This window comes from Ascidia mentula, chromosome 8, assembly GCF_947561715.1.
Source record: "Ascidia mentula chromosome 8, kaAscMent1.1, whole genome shotgun sequence".
NCBI lineage: Eukaryota > Metazoa > Chordata > Ascidiacea > Phlebobranchia > Ascidiidae > Ascidia > Ascidia mentula.
In genome coordinates, this window is record NC_138573.1 from 11,812,378 (window position 1) to 11,838,809 (window position 26,432).

Consider the following 26,432-nt stretch of genomic DNA (forward strand, 5'->3'; position numbering starts at 1 on the left):
AGCAAAACATTAACCTGTGTGATCAAATGGCAAAGCAATATCAAAACAAATAACCAAAAAGCATGGATGTTTTCATAACGTTTTTATTTTGGTATCTTGAACAACTTCAGTTTTTGTCCACATTTATTCAGACCTGTTTCAGCTGAAAAAGTTAATATTCCATAACCCCATGTTTACAAAGTTTTGTTGAGAAGAAAATTGACAGTGATGTAAGATGAGTTCCATTAATGCTGATGATTTGGGGCATGTGGTGAAAGTTGAATACAGTTACAAATATAAAGCAAATGATGGAAGGTACATCAGTATAAAGGAAGGGGAAGAATTTATTTTGATTAAAAAGTCCAATGATGATTGGTGGCAAGTTATTCGACTAGGTTAGTTTGATATGTAATGCTTATTCTAATTAACATACAATAATTTTGTATCTAAGAAGGTAAGCATAAATGAACAAAAATATCATTTAAAACCCTGCATAACATCTGTAACATTTCTTTAGTGTATTCTGTTAAACATGATATTTTCATTGATTGTGCAGGCAGACTAGTTTTTTTAATAATCAATGTATTGGCTGATTTTTTACATGGATTGTTTATAATATTTTGCAAATATATCCTCTATGCATGCTATATTTTTCAGTTAGCCATTTTCTCAATTGCAACATATGTATTTATTTTATATGTTTATACAGAGGAGAAAAAGCCGATTTACATCCCAGCAGCATATGTAACAGAAACAACCCAACGAAAATATCCTGAACATCCCTATTTTAAGTAAGTTATAAATTTTATGTCAAGTTCCAGATTGAGAAGTTTGTTATTTGCCCAAAAGATGTTTTCGGACAATCACAACGTTTTTGTACGTTAATGCATTAGCTAAATTATATTGCACAGATTATCGGTAAATTTCGCAAAAGGATATATCCTCTGTGCATGACATTTTTTCTAATCTGGGTCAAGCCAGGGGACAATTTTCACAAACATAAAGTGACTATAAATTCTTCAAATTTTACAACCAAACATGTGGCAAAATTGGATTTTAAATTTAATGAAAGTGATAATCTTTTAGAAAAATATAAATATGGTTTCTGCATTAAAACTTTTCTTTCACAATATGTTGCTATAAAAAAGTCACAGTGAGGACTAATTTTTAATTTATATCTTATTAAATATAGAAAAGCCTATCAAGCATTGCAAAAATCCAAGAAAAAAAATCGTTCCTTGGAACCAATCAAAAAAGACATTGACAGGCCAACTTCACGTGCATTTCATTCTGGAAATGAAAGACTAATTGCTTTAAGTGGATCAAGAGAAGACCTAACTGTCATCACTGCATCACCTGGAGATAACAAACTGTTAGTATTATGTATATATATAGTGGCCCCAATCCACTGGGTCATGGATCGGTGCTAGCTCATGAGAATATGAGATCCATGAGTTTGGTTCTAATTTAAGAATGTCACACACTTTCATGCACACTTAATACACTCAACAATATTTGTAATGCATGACAATGTTTGTCAGGTGGGTCTGTGAAAACAATGCTCATAGAAAAGGTTGGGAACCTTTGCTTTAGATAACCTGTGGAGCACTATTAAATTTCACTGTAATATTATTCCATTTGTATTGTACATTTGCAATGATTTTAAAAACAGGTTTACCATGGTAAGATGTTTTTAAGTTTGCTTACTATTCACCCATAAATTGTTGTGATTGTAAAATAATAGAAAAAATAATTTTTATCCATTCAGATCTGAGATGCGTGCCAGCTGTGATTCTTTGGACAGATTTATTGAAAATGAAAATCCATATGATGAAGTGCCCTATGAACCATCACACAAGTTCTCCAAGCAGGTAATCCACTTTTTTATTTTTTCTATTTGTAAAACCATTATTCATTAAAAACAATTTTGTTTTTGTATGCAAAACCGAGTGATTTGTGTTTTTTTTAAATCTTGTTGAAAGTTTGTTGTTTTGTTTAATATAAAATTTTATATGTCTCTACACTCAATTAAAACTCATTTTATGGTTATTGGTTTTACATGACCTTCTTGTTTACCAACAAATATTTGCATGTAACATGATTTAGAAAAAAGAAAAGAGTGAACCATTCGAAGAACCTGAATATGAAAACCTTGAGGTGATTGTCATTGCACATTTGTAGCAATGTTGAGAATAAATATCTGCACATTGTTTTAGCATCATGCAGATTGCAATTGTCTTATTTCAGTTAACTTATTTGAATGGATGTTGGCCTTTCTGTTATTGTTGGCAATAAACTCTGGTCATTAAATAAGATAGGCCTATCATATTTTTACTGGATGGATTTTACTTTTATTTATACATTTGCAGACCATACAAAAATCAGTTGATCAGCATTCTAGACTTTGTGGCAGTGCAACATCGCAATCTTCAGGTTCTTTGCATTTTTGTTGCCTTACGTTTGTATAAATAATATTTATTGAGGCCAAACATGAAAATTTGTGCAAGTTTGTATCTATTCTTATTCACCCCTGCAAAAATTTGATCCATAGTTGGATGAACCATTTACACAAAACTGGCTAAAACCTTACAAATATTCCAGTGTGTTTCGTGTAGTATATCAAAATGGAGTTAACAAATTTTGTAGCAAAATCGTTGTACATAATTTCTATTGATGTTACACATAAATCTTGATTTATTGTTACTTACATAAAGTTTTTTATGCAGACAAGGAAAATATCACTTCATCACTGACAGGAGAAAGTGAAACTGGACACCGCACACCACAACAACTCAGCCCAAAAGTTGATCACACAAGAAGACATGCCACACAACCGAATACAGTAAGTCTTAGCAAGGCATTTTTAGAACTATTTACTCATAGGCATATGGTTAGTTCATTTTACAATATTGATTTTCATGCAAAACAATTTGTTCTGTCTGTATTTGTGTTGGGACTGGTGATCACTCTCTTGTAAGTGTTAACAAGCAAGCATTTGCAGCATAAAACCATTGTAACTCAGATTCACAAGGCAGTATATATTTACTGCATCAAAACCTGCTTAAAAATTCAAGACAAAAGTCTGTAAAGAAGTTACAATAGATAAATTCTGTTGTTATGCTGGACTCTAATGTTTAACTGTACTTTGTTAGATGATTGATGACCGGTGGGAACTACGTGTTGATAATGAAACTGGACACAAGTATTATTATGATGCTAATTCTGGTGAGATGCGAAGTACACTTCCAAGAAAATCTGTTGAGATTTCTCCCCCGGCATCACCACCACAAGCCAGCGATGTCAGTAAAACTTGTTTCACTTTGCTTTGTGAAGCTCTTTTCCATCAAACATCAAGTTTGTTGGTATTGTTAACAGAGAATTCATTCGTCGATGCCTGTTCCACCTGCTGTTCCAGATGTATCAAAGAAGCCATCTTTGGAGCGATCAAGACTTTCTCCTCACTCAGATGAGGACTTGTAAGTACTGGGTGTTAACCCGCTATGACAACCTTTCCTGCATTGTAAATACATATAGCAGGAAAAATCGATTTTGAAGTCATCTTGTGAAACTGTGGCCAGAATATTTTTAACATCCACGTAAACACTGCCTGTATTTTTACCATTCTGAAAACAAACTTTATTTAAAAACATCGCAGAAGTGACATGTCTTCTGTAGAATCGGCAAAAAATGATTAGGAACCATAGGTCAAGAACAATATTCACCAAAACAAAAATTACTCTATGTGACTTTTTTTTGCAACTTGCAGACAACCAGTACCTCTGCAACGACGGCGTACATCTCCAGCACGATATAAAAACAGCCACCGATCACCATTAATTTCACGGTCTAATCATGTTAATACTGGAGCTCAACTCTCTCCAAACAAAGACATTCAAGACCCATGGTCACCAAAAACTCCAGAAAAAAATGATGAAAATTTGAATTTGCCCAACAATAACAACAGTAACAATCGTGGAAGTTTTAATTCTGCCTCTCAACAGCTTTCACCAGAACTTGACAAAAATATCTCCAAACATAAAAAAGCGTTAAGTGATTCCAACCCCAGTCAGTTATATCCTGACGATCAGACATCTCCGCTCAGCTCCAAACGATCATCGCAGAAGTCACGGTCTTCATCTTTTACAACTGAGGATATGCGACAACATTCTCCAGCATCAAGAAGGTGGAGAAGGGAGATGAGTCCGGATGGGGAAGTTGTGTTCATTCATGATATAACTGGTGACCGAGTAAGTATGGAAGAGCAGAATGTTTTGCAAGTGTCTAATAACACTACTTGTCAACACTTAGCTTATTTGTTCTACAGTGGCATCAGATGACTGATGAAAGCTCTGGCAATTTTTACTATTTTAACGAATTGACAAGACAAACTTCATGGCAACTTCCAGAGGTATGCTTTGAACTGTGTGTGTCATATTGTTCAAAACCAACTTTTTAAACCTTTTTTTAAAACTTTTTTTTCAAAACTCTTGTAGGTTTATACTTACTTTAATAACTTTCTCGATTTTTGTTGTTACTTGGTAGTATTTAAAGTTCCTATTAGTTTTTCATATTCACCCACTTATTTTTTCTGTACATTAGTTCAGTGATGTTTACTCTAACAAGGCTTTGTGCAATTCTGACTGCATGGTGTTTGTTTAACTTCACTTATTTTTTTGCTGAAACTAATCTTCTGTGAAGTCTGAGGTGCATGACGAAGGTGAAAGCGTGACGGAGGGCGGCCGTTTCTTGGGCCAAGAAAATGACGAAGAGCCTGCAATATTGATTAATAAGGAAAGGTCAACAAATCGCAAAGCCAACACTCTTGAAAGAGACAAAGTGTTGCGCGTAAATCAGTTCGATGATTATAACCAGCAAACCTCCTCACTTCCACACAATGCAACTCTGTCAGTAGAACCACTGACAAACATAAAACCCCGACAGGGCCGGACATTTGCACGCCAGGTTGATCGGGTCATGCATGCTCGTTCAATGATAATGCTAAGTGCCGCCCCGAATTTGTCATCGCCTGTTGAAGACAACAGTCAGGTAGTTATTTGTATTAAAGTACTAAAATGCATGACAGACTTTTCAGAGTGTTGCTTCTTTCTTTAACCTATGCAATTGCTTCTTTTCAACTGGTGCAAGTTTGGGGCGTTGTTAATTCACAAATATGAGCATGTACTGGCATGCCCAAGGTTAATAGGGACGTTGCATGTATTTTCAGCACGACAACAATCCACTAAAGACCTCCTTATCTGAATGTGATTTGCTAAATGATGAGTTGGTGAGTTGTAACATAGTTCAGTCCTTATGGTGTAAACCTCAATTGCACAAGATAGAAATTTATAAAAAAAAAGCTTAGGACAGTTGTGGATGAAAGTAATGTTTCCTGTGCATGCAAAACTATTTGAAAGTGGTGTGTAATTTCTGTATTTGTAATTCCATGAAAGCTGTGCATGGTGTCACAATTTCTTTGATAATTTTAACAGCAAGGAAGTTCACATTTTGGCCGAGATGGACAGAACACAACAGCTCCACCGCCACACCCTGTGCGTTGGTTTCTATTATAGTGAAATCCATTTGAGGCAAAACTGCTGTGCTTGTGTAAATTATTGCCATATTGCATGCATTAAAGAGTGGAATAAACACCAGCAAAATTTACTTAAGACTCTTGGTTGTTTATGTGAAACAATCAATTTATTTTAGCAATGGTGATCTTTCTTTGCAAATAAAATAAATACACTTTCAAAACAAAAATGTGAATTTAACATTTTCTTGCTTGTGTTAAACATGATGAATGTTTCTATGGATCAAAATCCTTTTTCTTTATTTTTTTGTTATATACTAGTTTAATATCAGTGATTGTGTACCAGTGTAATCTATGTAATACTGTTATGCAAGAGTAAATGACATGCCTAAAATTCAACAGATGATTGAAAGACAAGGAAGACTTAATTGGACAAAATTGATGGAGGCTGGCAAAAAGCAGAGAAAAAATTGGGTTCAACAGTGGGTTGTGTTGCTTGCCAACAATCTACTTTTCTACAAAGACCAAAAGCAAGCCACAATGGTGGGTAAAATGCTATTTTCGCATGGTTTTGTTTGTCTCTGGCTTGCTCTGTATGAACTTCATAAATATAATCATTTATAAAGACAAAAACTACACCCCACGGAAAACCAGATAGCAGTTGTGATTTGAGAGGTGCAACTATAGATTGGGCAAAGGACAAAAGCAGCAAGAAGAATGTACTCGAGGTTAGATCTTTTTAAAATTTCTGACCACAAGAGTGTGCTGATGATCCAAATGCTGACACGGATCTCTACGACAACAAATAGATTGAAATGTTGACTTTTCCTTATATCAATGACCATGGGAATATTAAATTTACTGGTATATGAAATGTATTGTTTTTTTTACAGCTACAAACAGTTCGTGGTATGTCACTCCTACTTCAGCATGATGATCAAGCCACAACGCAAAAATGGCTTCATACTATCCGGGGTACCATACAAAGAGCAGTAAGTTTTTAATTATATCTGTTAGGACCTTTGGTAGTTGTTTGTCTTTACTGTTAAACTCTTTCAGATGTATGGCTATAAAATCTTACTTGCATTTTGCAGTTATATCTGCTGCTGTAGACAACCAGGTATAAATGCCATTACAGGCTTTTTCTGTTAAATTTTAGTTGTGCTTGTCAGTTATTTTCCATCCACAGCACCTTGTTTTGGCAGATTTGTGCATGCTTTTGCCTTCTTTCGTTTTTTTTTATACTTTTGTTTCTTTTTTTCATAAGTCTTTGTGTCATGTTGCATTCATGATGAAGTGGTTTATCGACCAATTTAGATGCTGTAGACAGTTTGTATACAAGTCAAGAAAGGTGTTGTACATACTATGGGTCAGTCCTATTTATCCCTTCAGTGTCAGTTACCCAATTCACGGACCTGCGTAGTCTGTTGCATTTACCAGTGACATGCAGAGGATGCGCGTTCAACACATGCGACACTTTACTTCCGTGAGCAGCATGCACATGCACCTATATATAAGTGTCTAAGCAGGAAGCTGTGTGGTCTCTCAGTGAAGGCTTGCTGTGTTGCTGCTTTCTGCAAGAGGTGCCATTGGATTTGTGCTGGTTTATTTTGTTTCCGCTTGATTAAGACGGTGTGGATTACTTGTTTGCAATTTCACAGGCAAAGGATTTATAATTACATGTGGTAAAAAATATTGCCAGGAGATAAGTATTTTAGAAAGTAGGGTTGCTGATTCCAGGTCATATTATGTTTTTGAGAAGAACTTCTTCCCATTCAAAGAACAGAAATTCTTACAAAGAGGTGTGTATTTTTGTGGCCTAAACATACATCTTACCTGAAATACAGGTGAAAGTAATGGGTTTTTTTGCATGACAATAATTAGGCATCTGAACGGGTTTGAATTAATTGTTCAGTGAGGTGTAGCTTGGGAAAACAGAAGAGGGTTTTGTGTAAATATTTGTGTTTGATGTTTAGATAAGCTGCCAAAAGGTAATAACTGCACCATATTATGTGAATCTCTTCATTGACCTTCAATCTGTCAGTACAAAAAGAAGTAACTACAACTTGTGTCTGGACACTTATAACTGTTGTTGTGTATCCTACAGCATTTCCTGTTGTGGGACAGTAACATAAGCGCCAACATTTCTCGTTTACAGTTCACCTCAAAATTCTGCGGTTAGTTATATTTTTTACTCCAGTCTACAACAACCCTTTTTTAGCACCCAGGCTAATGTGAAATAACTTGTTTGTGTGTGAGTTTTATTGTAAAAACGTTCTGCCAGTGGTGAGACCTGAAGTTAATTATAGTCGCTCTTACTCTAATACTCAATTACTGATCTGGATAAGATGTACATGACTGTGCAGGAGCTTTGTATGAGTGCCCAGTGAAGGGAAGTCTTACTTCCTGACTCCACCTTTGTTTATCATATGCCCATATTGACAGCTATAGTATGGAAATAAGGTAATGTCAGGAATTTGAAATACATTACGTTTTTAGTAAATTTGAACCATCACAAGTTTTTTAGTAGTTTGGAAGAAATGTTGATGTTGCTGTTAATAAGTAAAGATTTCGTATGGATCTACGGTTGGCGCAAAAGTGAGGTGTTACTAAATGGCATTGTTTTAGGAAAAACCTTAAACGGTTTAATTTATTATTTTATTTGTTGGGAACAGCAGACAAAAATCTTTACAATCACTATTTGGTCTCTCCGTGTTAAAACTGTTGGCAGTATCTTTCATTCACCGTGACAAGTGAAAACCTGAACCATTGAGGGTTCGTATCAGAATCTACAATAAAACCTTTTGATTTAATACCAGCGGAATCAGACATCGGGTTGTAACAAACCACATCCCATGTATCGGTTGCATTACATTTAATACCAGTAAAGTGCATTTCCTGAGCAAGCACGGTCATTGTCCCTACAGCGAAGCTTGCAAAGGAAAAATGTATCGCGTCAGTGAATGTAGTTAACATAACTGAAAGTGATACTTTGGAAGGTTGCACAACTTCCTGGAAAAAGTAAACCAATGTTTAACTTCACGTCAACGAACACATCTCTGGTGGATATTTAGTAACTATGTCCGATGTGATTTGTATATTCTTAACCACAGTGCCTGTTTCCTCATTCCGTTCCTCGCCTTGTAGCAAAGTCAAGTGCAGTCGTTTGTCCTTCCTGTTGACCCATAAGACCTGCTCGCTCTGCGCGTGTCTTCCAATTCCCAAAATGCTTCACAATAAACGTTTCGTTCGCGATTTGTGTCCGTTCGTTGGTGGCATAACACTGATGGTTGGATGTTGAGGCGCGGAAAGCCAGCGGCCGATTCTTTCAACCGGAATATTCGACCTCGCCTCCGCCTCACTGACCTTCGTGCACAAACTTGAGAGGAAAAAGCAAGAGAAGGTTGACGCAATTTATTTTCCCGTCCCTCTTATGCTTTCAAGGATTGCCAGGGAGGATCGTCGGTAAGTTCTCTCCATAGACCGCTCACCGCGGCTTCTCGTTATTTTCGACAATCTCAAGCACCATTTAAGGAAGTTCGGCGACTGCGAAGTGATACAGACACTGCCACAGGGAAGACATCGTGTCCCCTGTGGAAATGAACATCATTTCAAAAGCCTTCGCCTTTCTTAGTTCCTGGACAACGTTCTAAGGGAGTGCATTGTTGCAAAAATTGTTCGACACGATGCTGATGGGCCCCAGAACGCCTTTACGAAACGACTGGTGTTCAATGTTCTCAGCGTTATTTATAAATTTTAATATCAGGCACAGAGTTGCACAGTATATAAGTTTTGGTTGCGCAGGGCACTGGACAATAAAAGTCATATTGAAACACTACTGTGTATGCCCAGTGTTTATATCCGAGAAGGCTAGGCGAGGTTCGAACGTTCTGTCCTGGCAGCCTTGATTCGACTCAAACCATGGCGTTAGTCATCTGTTGTTTTGCCTTGCTGTCATGTTGCATCCTGTGAATTATTCTCCCATCTCCTCCGCATTGTGCGACGTTCGTGCAGCCCTTTCTCCGCGAGAGTTATTAAATTCTATGCGCAAGCTTGTTTGCGTCGGATGGACATGAACCTTGGATTAATCATTTCCGTTTTAGGGACGCCTATGATATGTGAAGGGAAAACGATCGTAACGTAGGTGTTTTCGGTATGAATTTACTTCGAGTAATACTGGTGTTGTCGCCACTGTAGAGAAATGTTTTTTGTCAGAATGGAGTGAATGTGTTATATGTTCACTTTTATTTTTTTGCGCTGTAACTGATTTGACAGTGGAGCCAGTTTTGGAACTGTTTTGTAGTAATGAGTCATCGCATCACTTGCCATTTCTTTTAGTGTGTAACACGCCACATACGGAAAGCTAAAGGAACATCACGCGAACATCACAACGCCTCCCTGAGTTCTCAATATTTTAACCGTACACACATACACAATTATTTTTGTTCCAAATCCTTTGAAATTAGTGTAAAATAGCCATTGCAGTTTTGCCAACACATCTGTCCCTCAGAACAACAACCGAAATTTTATGCCATGTTCTGCGCTGCTGTGTGACGACTGACTCCATTTTGAAAACTGTCGCCTAGTTTTCTTCACTGACCATTCAGCAGCCTAGTTTGATGTGGGCCAAGATCTCTGCGTTAATGTTTGCACTAAATGAAACGTCAACGGACCAGCGTTCTGCTCATTCATTACAGCAACCTTAATGATCAGTAATCGTCCTTGCGTCACGTGACATGTTCGCTGCAATGGCAAATTTGTCGAAACAATTCAACTGAATTTGCGACGTGGTAATGTATAGAACAGCGTATTAGTCAGAACCAATTTAGAATAACTCGCGCTATTTTTTCTGCTGCTAATCGACATTTGATTGTTAGATATTTACTAAATTAAAGGCAGATTGATGTGATCGTTTATGATTTGGTATATTATTGATTGTGGCAGATATTACAGTGTAGTCGAGCAGCGCTTCATGAATCTCGTTTTGCTTTGAAGGGTTTTTTAAAATAGGTGTTGCTTCTGCGATGAGTGCGCTACCAGATACAAATTGTTGGTGCCGTGCAGCAAATTGTTGTATTTCGTTTCAAATAATTCAGTGGCAGATCTGTTTCCTGTGCGTCGCTTGTTTTCGCGTTTCAAAATTAAACACAACAAAAACTGAAAACGGCTTACGTCGTTTATGCGCTGCTGCTTTGGGACTAATGATAATAGGCGTGAATACACGCTGGTGAGTAGAATAACAAGGCACAGTGGTTGAGAGTTGTAAGAGGGTAATTTGGTCGCCGCAGATCAACTTCCAACCTTTTCTCAACTACTTCCTGCATTATTTTCTTCCAGTCGCCAGGACGCTGCAGGTCTCGCTCTCTTTCAGTTGTTCAGTAGTCTGGTTTTGGCTGGAGAGTTACAGTGCTGGTATACCTGTTTACAACACTAGTATCAGCACCATGAACAAGAAATCAAAACAGTTCAACTTGGCAGCGCTTATAAACAAAGACAGTCAGACAGGAGGCAAGTTCGTCGCTCGACCTTTGCCCACCAATAACAATGTACAAAAAGTTTCCTCGTTTTCTGGAAGGCGCAATGTGACGATCGAACGTATTCACACCGAACGGGATTCGTTCAACTTGAAGCATGGACGCAGACAAAAGCGGACCAATAACCAAATCGTATCGTCCGAGGGCTTAGAATTGGGGACTCCAGGTCAGTACAGACCGCGGCAGGATAGGATTTATGAACCTGCGAGCAACACAGGAGGACGAGCAAACTTATTACGATGCCATTCAGAAATGATCAGAAAACTTAATTCCGACCTCGAGGTTGACGAAAATCGCACAAGCGTCGCCCCTTCGCAGTTAAGTAAAAACTATCTGGATCTCAGCAATCACAGTTCCTCGGAAAGTCCGCCCTCTACTGGCAAAAAACAGAGCCCGAAGTTGGAAAACAAATTGGAAGTTGTGCCGTCAAGTAAATGCGAGGATCATGAGAACAATTCCCGAAACAGGCCGTCCATGTTACTTGATCTGATAGTAAATGAAAATCCACCAAAAAGTGACGAAGGAAACTACTTCGAAACTTCCAGATCCTCCTCCAGTCGTAGTCCAGACACACCGAAATCGGATCGCAACCTCATAATTTCCTCCCCCACCTCCCCACGGAAGCTGAGCCCAGATCTTCCGCCTTGGGAATTTCCCACCTCGTCTCTGGATAACGTCAGTCGCCCCAAGTCGGCGAATGCTCAGAAGACTTTCACCCTTCCACCCCATGCAAGTCCCAAGGAATTTGAAAAAGAGAATCAGTCGCGTTTTAGTTTTCACAGGGGAATATTTAAGAGGATTGGCAGAAAGTCTTCGGTTGAATATACGGTAGTCGACAGTTCGACTGGTTGTCCTTCTTTTTCCATTATTTTTGTTGTTTTAATTTACACATTTTCACCTTATGTTGGACATATTTCGTTTTTAACTTTTCAAATGACGGACAATTATGTGTTAAATGTTTCCACAGAACCAAGTCGACCCTCTTGATCCTTACATCCTTCACGATCGACTCGCTGTCGACGAAGGTGAGGAGAATGAGACTGACACCAAGAAGAAGAAAGACAAAAAGAAGAAGTCCAAACCACGTAAATAACTGCATTCAGTAGTAACAATCTAATTAAGATTAAAAAGTCAAACTGTATCACAAGACACAAACACGTATTGCCTGTCACATGACCTAGCGTGACGTTTCACATTGTCCTGATTGAACAGGGTTGATAAGCTCTGATGTCAGTGCCAGTAGTTGACAAATACTGAAATCAAGATATTGCGATTGCAAGCAAAGTCGAGCGCGTACGTCAAACTTGTGCGAACATTGGTTGGCTCTCTGTTGTAGGAATGTGATTGAACGCCGCCTCACCTTCCGCCACTTCCCACTTCACGTCTGATTACACAACTTTCGGTTTGTCGTCAACGCAGGCTCTGGCATTTTGCAAAAAAGGCTTACTTTGAAAAAACACGCACAGAATGTCACGTGGGAGGATGCGTGTTTGGCGCATCACGTGATCTGATAACCTTTAACTTTAGAGTTTTTTTCATCACGTTCAGATTTAGAAAACACGTATTTTAAAAAAATTAAATTGTTAATTTAGTGGTTCACAAACTCTTGAGCTTGAACCAAAGCCTCGCCGACATTATGTTTATTTAACTCTCTTATAATAGCTTGAAAACTCGTCAAACTAATAAACACATTTGTAAATGGAAGTTTTACACAAAACCACTGTTTTCAACAACAGCCACCAGGCATGGATCGGACGCCAAGAATTCCGATAAAGTTCGATCCAAGTTGAAGAAATTTATCAATCGACGACCAACAATGGAAAGTCTCCAAGAGAGAGGAATTATTCAAGGTAAACAGACGATTGTCAACTGCTAAAGTCCACCGAGCTCGGACTATAAAAGGTCTCCCTGTCGCGTAACAGTCCGTCAACTGATTAATCATTCAGAAAGCAAAGATGCGTTTAAATGGAGCGACCGTTAATGACCAGGCTGTTTGCGTTCATTCAAAGATGTCATTAGCAATCTAACCAACCTCTAAACGCACTCTTATTGATAGCCAAAGCATTTGATGCACGTGGTTGGATTGTAGAATGCATATCCCTACTAAGGTCGTTAACATCTGTCACGTCATAAAATCTCAAACTAAAATTATCTTTTAATTGACAGAACCCATAAGCTTGTGGCAACAAAATCAAACATCAAATTATTTTTTTGGTTCGCCAGATTTTACATCGGTTGACGTTTCTTGCATAAGTTTTGATTTCCATATTTATAACGATTCATAAAGAGCCAAACATAAAAACGCTTTCCAAACAAACCGCCTGCAGAACACACGCTATAAGAGACCTTGAAATGGTCACTAGAAATTTTTGCAACCCTGTCATAATAAATTGCATTACATACGCACCAGTGAGGCAGTACAAATAAAAATAATTGCAAAATAACCTATTTCCTAAACATTTTTCTAAACTAACGAAATTTTGTTATTTTTATGGTTTAGAGTCGGTGTTTGGCTGCCCGCTCGATAAACTTTGTGAAAAGGAGCAAAGTTCGGTGCCTAAGTTTATTCAGATGTGCGTCGAAGAAGTGGAAAAGAGAGGTAGTCGATTGATGGTTTATTACAACCAAACTATAAGTTTTGCTGCTCGTGATCTCCGTTTATGCGAGATCTAAAATTTACAATTCATCAGTTTACTGACGTCATACCATTGTGACGTTCACACAGCAAACGGACACACGTTATATCAATCTATCTGGTCTAATGTCTTTTGTAAGCAAACACCGCATTACTAATAATAACCTGTACAGCACCATGTCGCGTATGATATTGGTGTGATCGCATTAACTATGAACTTTTAGGCTGCTTATTTGTTAAATTCACTTGTGTAGTTCAAACTTTAATAGGTATTGGCATATTATTGCATATTTAAACAATACCATGCTGTTGCGTACGACAACTTGACCAGCCTAATGAGCTATTGACCGATGTGCTACCTACGTATCGTTATTTTATAAACAGTGTAGTTACTTCTAAAATCTACTGTTTACTTGCTACTTTTTATCAGCGTGGCGTGGTAACTTTTCGGCCCATAAACTAATCTGGTTTGCGTCCGAAACGATCTTTCAAAACTTGTGGTAAACCCAGTTTACTGAGGTCTATATTTTTGCTTTGTTGTAGGATTGGACGTGGATGGAATTTATCGAGTTAGTGGAAATTTATCTCATGTACAAAAGTTGAGATACATGATTGACAGAGGTGGGTTATATCAGATGTCACGTTGATACATGTTATGTTAAAGCGTGCTGCCTTGTATTGCAGCGTTGTCCAACGAAAAGCCTTACTCTGGGCAATACATATTCCCACTTTCATATGGTATTTAGGAACACTTATAACGGATATACTCATAATTTTGAGAATAAACAGACTTGCCCACAATATTGTAAACATTGACATGTTTTATTTGGTTCAAACGTTTCGGCAAAAACTTGCCATCATCAGTTCAAAATGGCGATAATTTAAAGCGTTGTATTTAATGTGCGGTGATTAAGTATTGCTGACACAATTTGTCCTGGCACCATTTCAACGAATTGAAACGTTTTCAGATGAGCAAGTTAACTTGAGTGACCCCCAGTGGGAGGACATCCATCTTATTACTGGTGCTCTAAAAATGTTCCTTCGTGAATTGCCGGAACCTGTCATCCCGTTCAATTTTTTCGACAAGTTTATTGCTGCTTGTAGTAAGTACATCTTCTTTCTGAAATATGTTGGAGACACAATATGTTAGACCTTAGCTATGAAAGCGCGGTAAATAGTTTTAACTGATGGAGTGACGTCATGGGCATGATCGCGGTCGATCTCTTTGTACTGAAACTCACAGTTAACCTGTTGCTTTAAGTTCTCACAACATAAAACGGAGTTGTCGTGCTTGTACTTAAAAAAACAAAACTACTTGAATTTCAGTGTACTATGGTGTTTGACGTGTTGCGATTGAACTGTGTACATTTAATGGCTGCCACGAATATAACTGTGTGACCTGACACTTATACCACTTGGTTTTGAAATGAACTGTCGCCTCTGCAGCAGACATCTCACAACCATATAGGGATTGTGTTGTGTGCAGGCAAGCGATAGCAAAATGACACAACAGTAGCATTTCACCCACGTATATTGTGCTGCAACACCGTACAGGGATGAAAAAACATCGACGACATGCGTAGCTGTCATCTTGTGTATAATATGCGTAATGTCCACCGTACACAGCACTGGTGATTAATAGTATCTCGATACAAGGAAACGATCCAGATCTGCGTTTGTTACACCGGTTCACGTAACGTTTATAAACAGAATGTTGGGCTAACCAAACTTGATCCCGATAAGCCATTTTCACACAGGTACTGTGTTTCTTCCACGTTCTGCAGTTTTGTAATTTTTGCGCAAAATGTTTGTTTACTAGGCAAAACCATAGAATTTGTTTGCATTGTGTCAACTTGTAACATGATAGGATCCAACATCATTATATTTCGACCTGCCCAAACCATGCAAGACGTTGGAAAGTTGCTGATGTCGTTGTTCATATGTAAACAAACGATTTGTTGCACATTGTTATGTTTGGCGAACAGTCGGTGTGGTCGGGTATCGTTATTTCCTGTAGTGCGAATGTCCTGCACCTGCTCAATAACTTCGATTGCCTGCGGTCACGCGTCACTGCGTATTTGCACAACCGAAAATGACCTCAAACTTTGACTCGAAACAAGAAATTTAAACGAATATTTTCAACAAATTTGATGTATAATCGGTTTAGAACTGTGTGATTTAAACATATTTTTTCGGACAGAAATACAGGATGAACGGCAACGAATCAGCTCGATGAAAAGTTTAGTGAAAGTCCTTCCTAAGTCCAATGGAAAAACACTGAAGTACCTGATGAAGCACTTTTGCAGGTAAGGTATTTCTCTAGCAACGTGTCACTAATCTATCCGTTGTTTTTAGTTTCTTATGTTTAATACACAAGTATGCATACATTATTGCGTAGAACCAATTAATAGTCCGCGCTTATTTTGACTTGCCTGAAAACGGACAATTAAACCGCGTGGTTTCCTCACAGGGTGGTGGAGCACAGCTCGTCCAACCGCATGCAAGTTCAAAACGTGGCCATCGTGTTTGGACCGACCCTGCTGCTAAAACCGCCTGATGATAGTGGTGGTGGTGGCGCTGCCGGCCACATGCACGTGTTTATGGTGTATCAAAATCAAATCATCGACTACATGCTTACCGAATACCACACCATCTTCGGCAATTGATTGACATGCCGTCACCGCCCTTCTGCTCGCTCACGTACGCCCACTGCCGGAAAGTAACTGGCCCTGAGGAGGAGCGAAAAATTAGCGTTATTTTGTTGTTTTCTCATGCTTGCTATGAACCCTGACCCTGTTTATTTGCATTCGACAGCACTGGCATGTCGTTTAACTGGTTTAGTCCCAGTTTCGCGCGTTTTTCAGTATTGAGGGTTGTGTTGTTTATCAACTCCACTACATGCAGCAACGTTGGCGCAAGCATTGAAAGCACTTCTTTCCCAACGATGGTCTGTTAACACTTTGCTGAATTGCCCAAAGCCCCGCATTCATACGCACAAGATACAAAAAACACGCACTTGTTGATCACGTGTAGTTTAATATACAACCCTTAAGAGTTAGAACACGCCGTTATCGCGGCACACAAATATGCATCTATATTGCGAGTATTTCTTGCCTGTTATTAGAAATGCTGCGTTTTGGTTGTTGACAATTTTTTGTGTCACTTGCGAAATGGTGATTTGTTTGAAACGTTGTGAAGTTGTGTAGAGATTTCGTGTTTTCCAGTCGAGTCGCGTTTCTTCCCATTTACACCAAGTTTCTGCTTGTTCGCTCGTGCAAAAACAAAGTTTCGCATTTTTTTCTGCGACCAACCACATCAGTACTCGCCATGGTTTTTGTTGTCTGCACTTTTGTTCCCAACTTTTTTTTTCTTCCGAGTCGTCTCTCACTTCTAACATTGTTTCTTTGTACAGTAACAAAATTATAACAAGACCATTTAATGAAACCGATGACGTGATGTTGACTTGGTTCCGTATGGACAGAGCAAGAATACAGAAACGTCCCCTTCCATAGACAGCATATTTCTAGGCTACAGAACAAACCGCAAGGTACCACAAGGTGGAAGTCTGCATTTGTGCCTGCTAGTGCTAACACAGTGTCACAACCAACAGTTGTACTGATGACACCTCACAGGTCAAACCTGTCTGCAGCTCACAACGATTATTATGTTTTTTTGCACATAAATACACAACAAATTTGTATGAAAGGTTGTATTTGGCGCCAGAAAACTGTTTTACGTTAAACTGTACAAATAGCAGCAACATACTGGTCGATAACTACCCAAATAACGGATAGAAGACCAGCAATCACGAAGCATCGGTCAGTTTGACTTGGTAGAGATTTTTCGTCAGTTTTCCGCATTTCTTTGTTTGGATGGTGGTAACTTGACTCACAAGTCCTGCAAAAATAAATAATACTTGCTCTAATTCATTGTTATGCTTAAAATCCACTATTTTCATTTTGTGCCTACCAAAACAAAACCGATAAAGTCAGTCCGGGGTTCGAGGTGATATATCGCAAAAAGTGAATACGCCCAACTGACCATTTACCACAACTTGCAAACAAACTTTAAAAAACGCACTACATATTTAGGCCCAACGCTCGTGCAAAACGAGGACATATCTGGGGTCATGGACTTCAAAAGTTAAAAAAAAATTTTTATTATCTTACCCGGGACTTTCCCCATGAGCCAGCTATTCATCTGGCGGGCCATATCACGTGACACGTTCTCGCTTTCCCATTTGTCGAGCCACGAGTAAAATTTGCCATGTAATTTTTCCGAAACCTTGGGGTGCAGCTGCATCAATAAATCATCACAGTAAATGCTGATTTTGGCACAAAGCCTTTTTGTCTAGCATAACTTGGTTACTGTGCATATTTTGTATGATACACCCAACACGTTTTAATGCTACATTTCTAAATTTTTACACTAACCTTGCGCGCAGAAGCTAAGCATCCGGGTCTGTAGGTGAAATCCTCTGTTCCAGGAACAAAGAGAATCTTGTAAGAACCAGTTTGAACTTTACTTTCCAGGTTGCTGTGAACAACTAAATTTTGCTCTTCCTCCTCCTTAGCAACTCTTCTCAAATGGTTGGCATTCCTGGGTTATAAAAAAAACAATATTTATGAGTGTTTATCACAAGACATTAATTTGCAGCAGTTGTTTTGAAGTAAAGTGCAAGAAAACTTTGTGACCAACATGTTTATTGTCAACTACACACCACGAATTTTGTTCCAAAAAGTGTCAAAACAATTTTAATGAGTTTTTTACCTTTGAAGAAAGACTGGCTTTTCAGACAATCTTTCTCTCATTTGTGATGTAATATCTACATCCTCTGCACTGACATAGTGATCAAGGTAGTCGCCCCACTTTGCAACCTCCATAATATCTATGGCATTATCTTCATCTGTGTCCAATAATTCAAGGCCCACATGCAGCTGAGTTTGTTTCTATGAAAGAAATTTACAACTATACCAACATATCTTGTATGTAATGTCTTACTTGTTTATTTCCATTGTTATTATTATTACGCTAGCCATAACACAAAATAGTCTAGACCGATTTAAAGAAAAATATATCACAAAAGACAGAACTATTGTGTACAACTCCTTCACGTATAAATCATTAGAATTACCAACCAGTGTTTAAAAGTTGTGTTAAAACAACTCTTATTTTAGTTTTCTTCTCCCCCTTTTTAACACATTACCTGATATATGGTGATTTTAAAGCAATTTTCTCCTCTTGTCAAATGTTCCCCTTTCCTTTGAAATGCTGACTCAGCATTCAATCTAAGTGCTTGTGATATGAGGGGACCCCCTGTGGATTGGTTTTGATCCTCATTTTGATAAAGATCAAGTAACTGAATGCATGTTTCATCTTGGACAATGTGCTGCAGCTGCAAGGATACCAATGTTTGAGGAAAAGTTACAAAATATGAACATACAATCTAATAAATAGGCTGTCTGTTTTGAGTGGAAATATATGTTCTAAAACATTGTAAGATTGTGGTAGTTTTATGGACAAAACACATGGGCTGTTACTACAGAAGACGTTACCTGGCGAACAATGTTTTGTACTAATCTATCCATTGTAAAAGTGTGGTAAGCGTGAATTGTAAACATTTCTCGAAGGGTGTCTTCATACTGGGAACAATCCATATTTCCATCCAACAAGTTTCTCACCATATCCAAGAACGTTGGATAAAAATCCTCAACCTCAATATCATCTGCCATAAAAAAAAAAAAAACTAAAGTAAAACTACTGAACTTTGTTCAAAAACATTATCTAGAAATCAAAACTTACTTATTTGTCTTAGTCGAAGCATTTCAGCGACAGCCTCTCCTTTCCTTTCCCGCTTTTCCTTCTGATCTTCTTCAGTCAAAGCTTCAGAACGTCTGATGACAGAAAGTTGTTAACGTTGCTATTCATAAATTGAAAGCAAAGTGACAAAGTTATATTGTTTCACTAATCAACAGGATGTTATCACTAGTACTATGTCTCTAAAGTCATTCATACCAGTTCTAACCTGTAAATGAGTAGCAACCTTTCACACAGAATGTAGTGGAGTCGGAAGAAGAGATAGAAGTTGTTGTTGCCGAAAAACAGATGATAATGACCCTCCTTCATATAAAGTAACACAAATATGAATAATATGCCAACTGACTGATACTAAGTTGTGCACATATGTCGTTTACCATGTTATCTTCACTGGAATAACCTCCACTTGTTTTGTTGTGAGGTTTTTTGCTGGCAGATTTATCCACTTTCTCACCATCTGTTTCTTCTGTTGTATGACAAAATGTTTCATGTTTCACATGTTTTATTTTATAGCCATTTTCTTTTATATCAGATTTTATAAACTGTTACCTACACAACAGTATCTATTAACCTGTCACATTTTAAGGATTCTATCAACATTTGTCATGAAAAAGCTGCATCGCAAACGAAGTCATTATCAGACAACTTACGGAGAAGTCAATTTGAATTTTAACCAGGATATATAAAGATGCAACATACCATCATCATCATCGTCGTCATCATCACTTGGTTGGTTTCCACGAGGAGCAAAATATAAATCTGGTAGAACCTGATACATTATCTGTCGAACCTTTTGCTTGTCATCTTTATGTATACCTGGAAGAATGAACAACATTTAAGAGTGTTAATAAAAAATTTTACAACAAAAATTAATACAAATGATGAAAAACATCTTTTACGAAACTTTTTACCAAATATGGGTAACATAAAAGTATTTATTCAATTATGGCTGTTCTTGGATATACATAGATTTAGGACAGGATAGAAAAATAAGATGTAGTACATATCCATAGCTCTGGGATAATTGATTTTATTAATAGGGAATATAAAAAATAGCTTTAAAGGCTTACCACTTTGTCTTTTAGCATGGTGTATAATAAGAGATGCAGCATCATCCATTATGCCTTTGTCCTCATATGTGAGAGTGGTATGAGGCCCACTTGCACTTTCAGTGGCTTCCTGTCTCTGTAACGCAAAAAATATTTTTAAAATACGTTGCAGAGCGTCAAAGTAGGGAAAAATAAGCACATTACCTCATCATAGGCAGTCTCAATTTCATTCAACAAAGTTTTGGATCTCAAAAATCGAATGTCATTTGCTTTAAAGCTGATTCCCTGGTGGTCAAGCGACTTCAAATAATATTTCTCACTTTGACTCCTCCACACTTTATTGAACTGGTGTTGAGCTTCACGCCATTCATCATCCTTCATTTTAAGCCTGAAAACATTATCCATTGCTTAAAACAAGATACAAACTGAATTTTCTTGGTTTAGCACTCTTAAAAAAGACTGATTGAGGTACAAACAGTGATACCTCTTCAACACTAGGGGGACTGCAACTCCAGGATTTTTCTTCAGGCCTTCGATCATATCAGGGGCCTTGTCACCATAAATACGATGAATTGCTTTTCTTTGGGTGACCTGTATTATAATCACATATTTCACAAACACTGGCAAAAATATAATGACTTCCAAGCATTGAAGAGAAAAAACTTTTCATAGCATATGTGGTTTTTACCTCAGATGTTCCACCAAGATAGTTATCGAGTCGAAATTTGAGTTTATCTTCATCAGACATTCTAGAAAGTTTCTTGTTTACTGCTTCAAGGGATCTTATGGCACCAAGATTAGTTTCAATAACAACATCCAGCTGTCAGAGAAAAAATGGTTTAAAAAAGCTGAGATATGTTTTGTAAATACAAGCCATTATGGTGCAATGGTAAATGTCACACTGCAAATTGGGAAGTAAAAATCTACATTATTTTCTACATAACCTGTGTTTTTACCTGGTAGCGTTCATCTTCACATCTGTACATGTGTTCCTCAAATGGAGTTTTCTTGGAAGTAACAAACTGAGAATCCTCACTCCAAGATGGAAAAGACACTAAAGTATCATTAAGCACCTCATGACACAATGCATCTCTACCAGTACATTTGGGTTGCTGGTATCCTCTTGGAAGCAAACGATAACTTGAACCGAGTCGCTTCAGTGTTCTGTAGTCTACATAATTCCACAAAATGTTTTGCTAAAATTTGTTTGAAACTATAGCGACAAAAACAAACCTGTCTAGGGTTTAGAAATAATCGATAAAAGGAAAACCAAAAGTGTAATTAGCAACTTGATCTTTTTATTTTAAACAACTACTTTCAAAATATGTTCGAAGTGGTTATATAAAGTTTATGTGTAAGATAAGCATTTTCAATTGGATAAATAGAACTGATTGATGCTGGACTCCCACCTATTTCCATTGCCATCCCTTCATGTTTTTCCTTGGTTTGTTGTTGAGTGACAATTTCATGTTCAATTTCTGTTGAGTGTGCATCTTTGTAGCCGAGAAAGTTTTTGATCCAAGTAAACAGTTCAGTAAATTTGCTGTGTACATTATAATTTTGTATTACCAAGATATGGTCAATTGCAACGGATGTATTTGTATGTTTTCAAGTACTTACACGAAAAATGGTTGAATCAGTTGGACAAGTTCATCTCTCCCAACAACTTCATTGTTGTAAAGCAACAGGCACCGTAAAAAATTGTCATATGCTTCCTGGCTTCGAAGGGCACGTCTAACCTGGGATGACATCACAGTGTTGCATTAATATTAGTCAAACAGAACAGCTAAATATTTGTATTGCTGTTGTTGTTTGTGTTCAACCATCGTAATTATGGTAAATAAAGTATTAGAACGAAAACATTATATTGCAACCTTGTCAAAAAAGGCAAATTCACTTAGAGTTCCATGTTTGGATGCTTCAGGCAGGGATACATCTTTCAATGAACAGCTCTTGGCTCTCTGTATAGTTTTAGTACAAAGGTCAGTTTTCCACAAGTTCCATGTTTAAAACAACAAATGGTTAGAATACTTTTCCACTGGGAATGTGTGTGGCAGGATGACTTGGTCGTTTCACAGCTTGGTGTGATGTATTGCGGTGTTGCTTACTGCTTGACTGTGAAGGTTGTTTCTTAACAGTTGATCCATGATCATTCATAACACTATCTGCTTTGGCAGAAGAACTTGATGTGGATGAAGATGTGTGAGTTGTTGCCTAACAAGGAAAAACATAAACATTACAGACAAGATATGACTGACCAACAGTTTTAGTCTGCAGTTTTTATTATACAATGCATGCAAAAACAGAATGGATAAAGTAGAATGTCCAAAGCAAAAGGTTTTCAAGTTAGTTGACAAAATAGGCGTGACTGAACTACAACAATTTCAAATTGTTTGGCCTACAATCTCATTCTTCAACTCACTTTGGGTATTTGTATAAATGTCAATTTAAAACACCTTACATGACTGAAGGATGATGAACCTCCAGACGAGACTGCTCCCCCAGCATCCGGAAGAAACTGACCAAACTCACGTAATAAGTCCTCATCATTTTGAAACAACCTTGCCACCTATAAGAAAAGTGGACAAAAACATTACTTATGTTTATTAGAGGTTGTTCTATATTTTCGAAATGTTGTGTACCTGAGCATAGACTTCAGATTCTGATAGAGATGGAACGTACGAACCGTTTGAGTCCTTCATGTTTCTTTGTTCTTTTTGATATTTGTGGAGAATTTCAAGAAATGCTTTGTAAGTGTCAGGTTGGCCTTGGAAGCGGTTCTGAAATAATTAATTGTTAAGCCACAAAATTAATTTACATACATTTTATGACATTTCATGTAATTTATTTTACTAATTTATTGCCTGATAGTTAAAATCTTTGATTACTTTAAGAATACTATTTTCTAAGATGGTAAATGCTTTGTAAACAAGTCACATATTCTTGTCCCTTATACCTTGATTTTGTTGACATAATTTATGGCATGATTGAACTCAACAGGTTGGCCGCCAACTCCTGTAGCCTGTGGTTGATTAATTGGTGCACTGCCAAGTAGTGGATTAGAGGCAGTGTTGGTATTTGGGCCTGGACATAATTAATTTTGTAGTTTAAATACATAATATAACAATCACCAATGACAAAATGCCTAGAAACACTTGAGGGTTTGTTTGCAAGGGGTGGTGCATGAAAAAATAAACCACAAAATATTGAAATAATTCTTCAAAACCTATTGTTTGTACCAGTAGAAGAGGTTGGGGCATTAGAACGTTGTTGAGCCGCGAAGACAGTGCTTTGTAAAGCTTGGGCAGCCACAGGAGGTTGTGCTGGACCGGGTGATGCACGATGAGCAGGAAGTTGGGGAAGTGTGGTTGCAAATTTTCCATGAGGGGTGTGGACCTGTGGTATTTACAACAAAATGTTTCCCATTACAGAAAGTGTTCGGAAAACTATTAATTAAACTAATATGAAACAAATTGTTCACATTCTGATATAAACAGAATGTCAGACTGCTGCCATGCAAGTTAAGTGGAAGTCTTACATTAACTTGGATGGTTGTTGCTGATACCTGTTGACCAGGTTCCATCAATCCACTCAAAGGATGAATCGTTTGTGAAATCATGTTTGGTCCAGTTACATTAACCTGATCATTAGATGACACCTATGTATAAATGCACATTACCTTGAGAACGCTAAAATATTACATTGTACTTACTTCTATTTTGTAACCAGGAGGAAGAAAGGTATTAAATCCAACAATAAGATCTGGGTGTCCATTAAACAGATGTGATACTCTGGCTATCACGCCGGGTGTATCAATGCTACACAACAAAGCATACCAAACAAACTTTTATTTAGATGTAACATTTAAAATATTAACATAAAATTTCACTGGAACAATATTTACCTCTGGGACTTGAACTCCTTCATAATATCAAGAAAGTCATTGTAGACCTGAGGCTGATTTCCAAACTGAAACTTTACTTGGTCCAAGTATGACAAAGCATCCTCAACCTATAAAAAATGATAAATGAAGAGCAATCTCTATAAATCTTACATGAGGCATGTCAACTCAATGCCAATGTTCTTGCAACTAGCTGCATATTCGACCATTTGTTGTTTTAATAAACCCGCGTACTATGCACCAAACAGTTTGGTTAAGAACAAGTAACAACAAGGGGAAAACTAATTCATTGCTGTGAAGTTTTGCTGGAGAGGCATCGAAATTTAAAAAATGTATGGAAGTAATTGTCTGCTGTGACATAAACACAAACCTTCAGTTTTTGAAACTGGTGTTGCTGTGAGGTCTGCAATTGACCCCCACTAGATTGTTGTGATGGTGCATGTGCTTGATGCTGACTAATAAGGCCTGCAGCCAATACCTTCAAAAATTAAAAAAAAACATATGTAAAAATTCATACTGCATAAACATCCAAAAAAATATTCATGCAAGCGACACTTTGAAATGGGTTAGAAACATTTGATGAAAATATAAAACAAAACAACTGGTGAAGCAAAAGTAATTAAGGTCATCATGCAACAGTTGGATGATACAAACATGTATGTACCTGAGTGATTCCACTACTTGGCCTTTGGGGTTGGGGCATGGTACTCGATACCGTCGAAGATGTAAATGAATGAACAACCGTGGATTGCAGTTGTGTCACAGCTGCACTCAAAGTGTTTAAACTTGGAGCGCCTTCACTAGATTAAAAAAAATATATATTTAACCAAGATATATATATATATGCATATATATATATACAAACTGGAGCAGAAAACATCTCTTTATAATACTGGGACATCACCTAACAAATTTTTAAACAACAATAATAATAGATTTAATACTTTTATGAAGTAATCGTTCATCAGTATAGGGTAAAAAAACATTACCATCTAATATCTAAAGTGTTATTGGCAGTTTTTCAACTTACTGAAAAGGAAACCTGTGTTTCGGTCTAGAAGCAAATGATGAAGAAGTTGAGCTGACAGGTTCAGATTGTATGTCATGAAACTGGTTGTGTGTCGAAACAAGCTTGGCTGGGGCTGTTGATGGTGGAAGTACACGATGGGGCAGTGGAGGAACCATGTGCAGAGCCTGTGTTGTGTTCACAGACTCTTCAGGCTTTCCCTCACTCATTTTCTGCATTTGTCTCAACAAAGCAGGATGATAGTTGTACTAGATACTAAACAAAAACAATTCTTATAGATCCACTGGATCTCGGATAAAGAAGAACTTTAGATATAAATAAGGATGGCAACAAATAAAAGAAGGCTGTGGCTGTGTGCAAATGTTTTCTTTTATAACAAAGTTTAACCAATAAATTACAGTTTGTACGGAGCAAAGACCTTATTTTTATATATTGCTTCAATGTATCCAATAAATTGCTTTCACCATTTGTGAAATAGAAAGTCACGACAATCTAGGCAAAAGTTAATATCTTTTTAAATACGTTTCTACTTCGCCGCCATCACCACCATTTTATTTTTGTGTCACGGTCCACTGATCAAACTAATTCAAGCGTGATTTACTGAGTATGATTTGTTTACAGACAACAAGCTACTGGTAATTGTTGACAATTTTTGTTTTCGGCCAATTTTTCAATCGCATTTGTGTTGACTGGTACCCCTTGTCAAATGTCTTCACAAAGCAGAATAATCCCATTTTGCGTTGTGCCTTTTTATCAATGTATTTGTGGCCAATTTGAACTGTAGTATATGATGGTAAATGTTAAACGGTGCTTTTTATTTAATACTAAAAAAAAACATCCGTATTTGCTATGACATTGTCCTTGAAAAGCGAAACCAAAGCCAAGTAGGTGCCAGGTGCGCTAGTTGCCGTTAATTTCCCCAAAAGGACAATCTATACTTGCAGCATTGTGACGTCAGACCCT

The 26,432-nt window shown here is 37.5% G+C and overlaps 2 protein-coding genes across 4 annotated transcripts; one reads left to right on the plus strand and one right to left on the minus strand.

The window, feature by feature from the left end:
• The first annotated feature begins 135 nt into the window (after positions 1-135).
• Positions 136-17,123, plus strand: LOC145912678 (rho GTPase-activating protein 12-like). Of its 3 annotated transcripts, XM_083000235.1 has the most exons (24): positions 136-374; positions 689-770; positions 1,172-1,351; positions 1,748-1,850; positions 2,086-2,136; positions 2,349-2,412; positions 2,706-2,821; positions 3,132-3,278; positions 3,355-3,455; positions 3,746-4,226; positions 4,304-4,387; positions 4,678-5,025; positions 5,204-5,263; positions 5,469-5,528; positions 5,909-6,049; positions 6,133-6,234; positions 6,400-6,498; positions 12,008-12,125; positions 12,777-12,890; positions 13,541-13,639; positions 14,219-14,296; positions 14,644-14,778; positions 15,876-15,981; positions 16,146-17,123. In XM_083000235.1, the coding sequence occupies exons 1-24, from the start codon at positions 215-217 to the stop codon at positions 16,339-16,341; spliced, it is 3,225 nt and encodes a 1,074-aa protein (XP_082856361.1). In that variant the 5' UTR covers positions 136-214; the 3' UTR covers positions 16,342-17,123. The 3 variants fall into 3 exon arrangements, with proteins under 3 accessions (XP_082856361.1, XP_082856362.1, XP_082856363.1); XM_083000236.1 differs by lacking the exon at positions 4,678-5,025; XM_083000237.1 differs by lacking the exons at positions 4,678-5,025; positions 5,204-5,263.
• A 255-nt stretch (positions 17,124-17,378) lies between these two features.
• Positions 17,379-25,733, minus strand: LOC145912676 (paired amphipathic helix protein Sin3a-like). The gene is made up of 29 exons (XM_083000232.1): positions 25,473-25,733; positions 25,107-25,242; positions 24,813-24,920; positions 24,446-24,552; positions 24,254-24,359; positions 24,080-24,199; positions 23,781-23,937; positions 23,498-23,625; positions 23,184-23,321; positions 23,003-23,110; positions 22,573-22,755; positions 22,416-22,502; positions 22,162-22,280; positions 21,951-22,084; positions 21,498-21,712; positions 21,230-21,361; positions 21,026-21,132; positions 20,746-20,929; positions 20,563-20,677; positions 20,192-20,308; positions 19,870-19,958; positions 19,701-19,795; positions 19,478-19,569; positions 19,231-19,400; positions 18,882-19,070; positions 18,446-18,624; positions 18,109-18,274; positions 17,845-17,971; positions 17,379-17,572 (listed from the first exon to the last, which is right to left on the minus strand). Exons 1-29 carry the CDS (start codon positions 25,685-25,687, stop codon positions 17,481-17,483), a joined length of 3,915 nt encoding a protein of 1,304 aa, XP_082856358.1. The 5' UTR covers positions 25,688-25,733; the 3' UTR covers positions 17,379-17,480.
• Between the last annotated feature and the right edge of the window lie 699 nt (positions 25,734-26,432).

Excerpts from the sequence above, each read along its gene's own strand:
- LOC145912678 (XM_083000235.1), top strand. The coding sequence starts at position 215 with ATGAGTTCCATTAATGCTGATGATTTGGGGCATGTGGTGAAAGTTGAA. Across the intron at positions 2,137-2,348 it reads CTGAATATGAAAACCTTGAG|ACCATACAAAAATCAGTTGA; the intron begins GTGATTGTCATT and ends ATACATTTGCAG. Across the intron at positions 14,779-15,875 it reads CAAGTTTATTGCTGCTTGTA|AAATACAGGATGAACGGCAA; the intron begins GTAAGTACATCT and ends TTTTTCGGACAG.
- LOC145912676 (XM_083000232.1), bottom strand. The coding sequence starts at position 25,687 with ATGCAGAAAATGAGTGAGGGAAAGCCTGAAGAGTCTGTGAACACAACA. Across the intron at positions 20,678-20,745 it reads TTGAGACTGCCTATGATGAG|AGACAGGAAGCCACTGAAAG; the intron begins GTAATGTGCTTA and ends TTTGCGTTACAG. Across the intron at positions 19,401-19,477 it reads GCTTCGACTAAGACAAATAA|ATGATATTGAGGTTGAGGAT; the intron begins GTAAGTTTTGAT and ends TTTTTATGGCAG.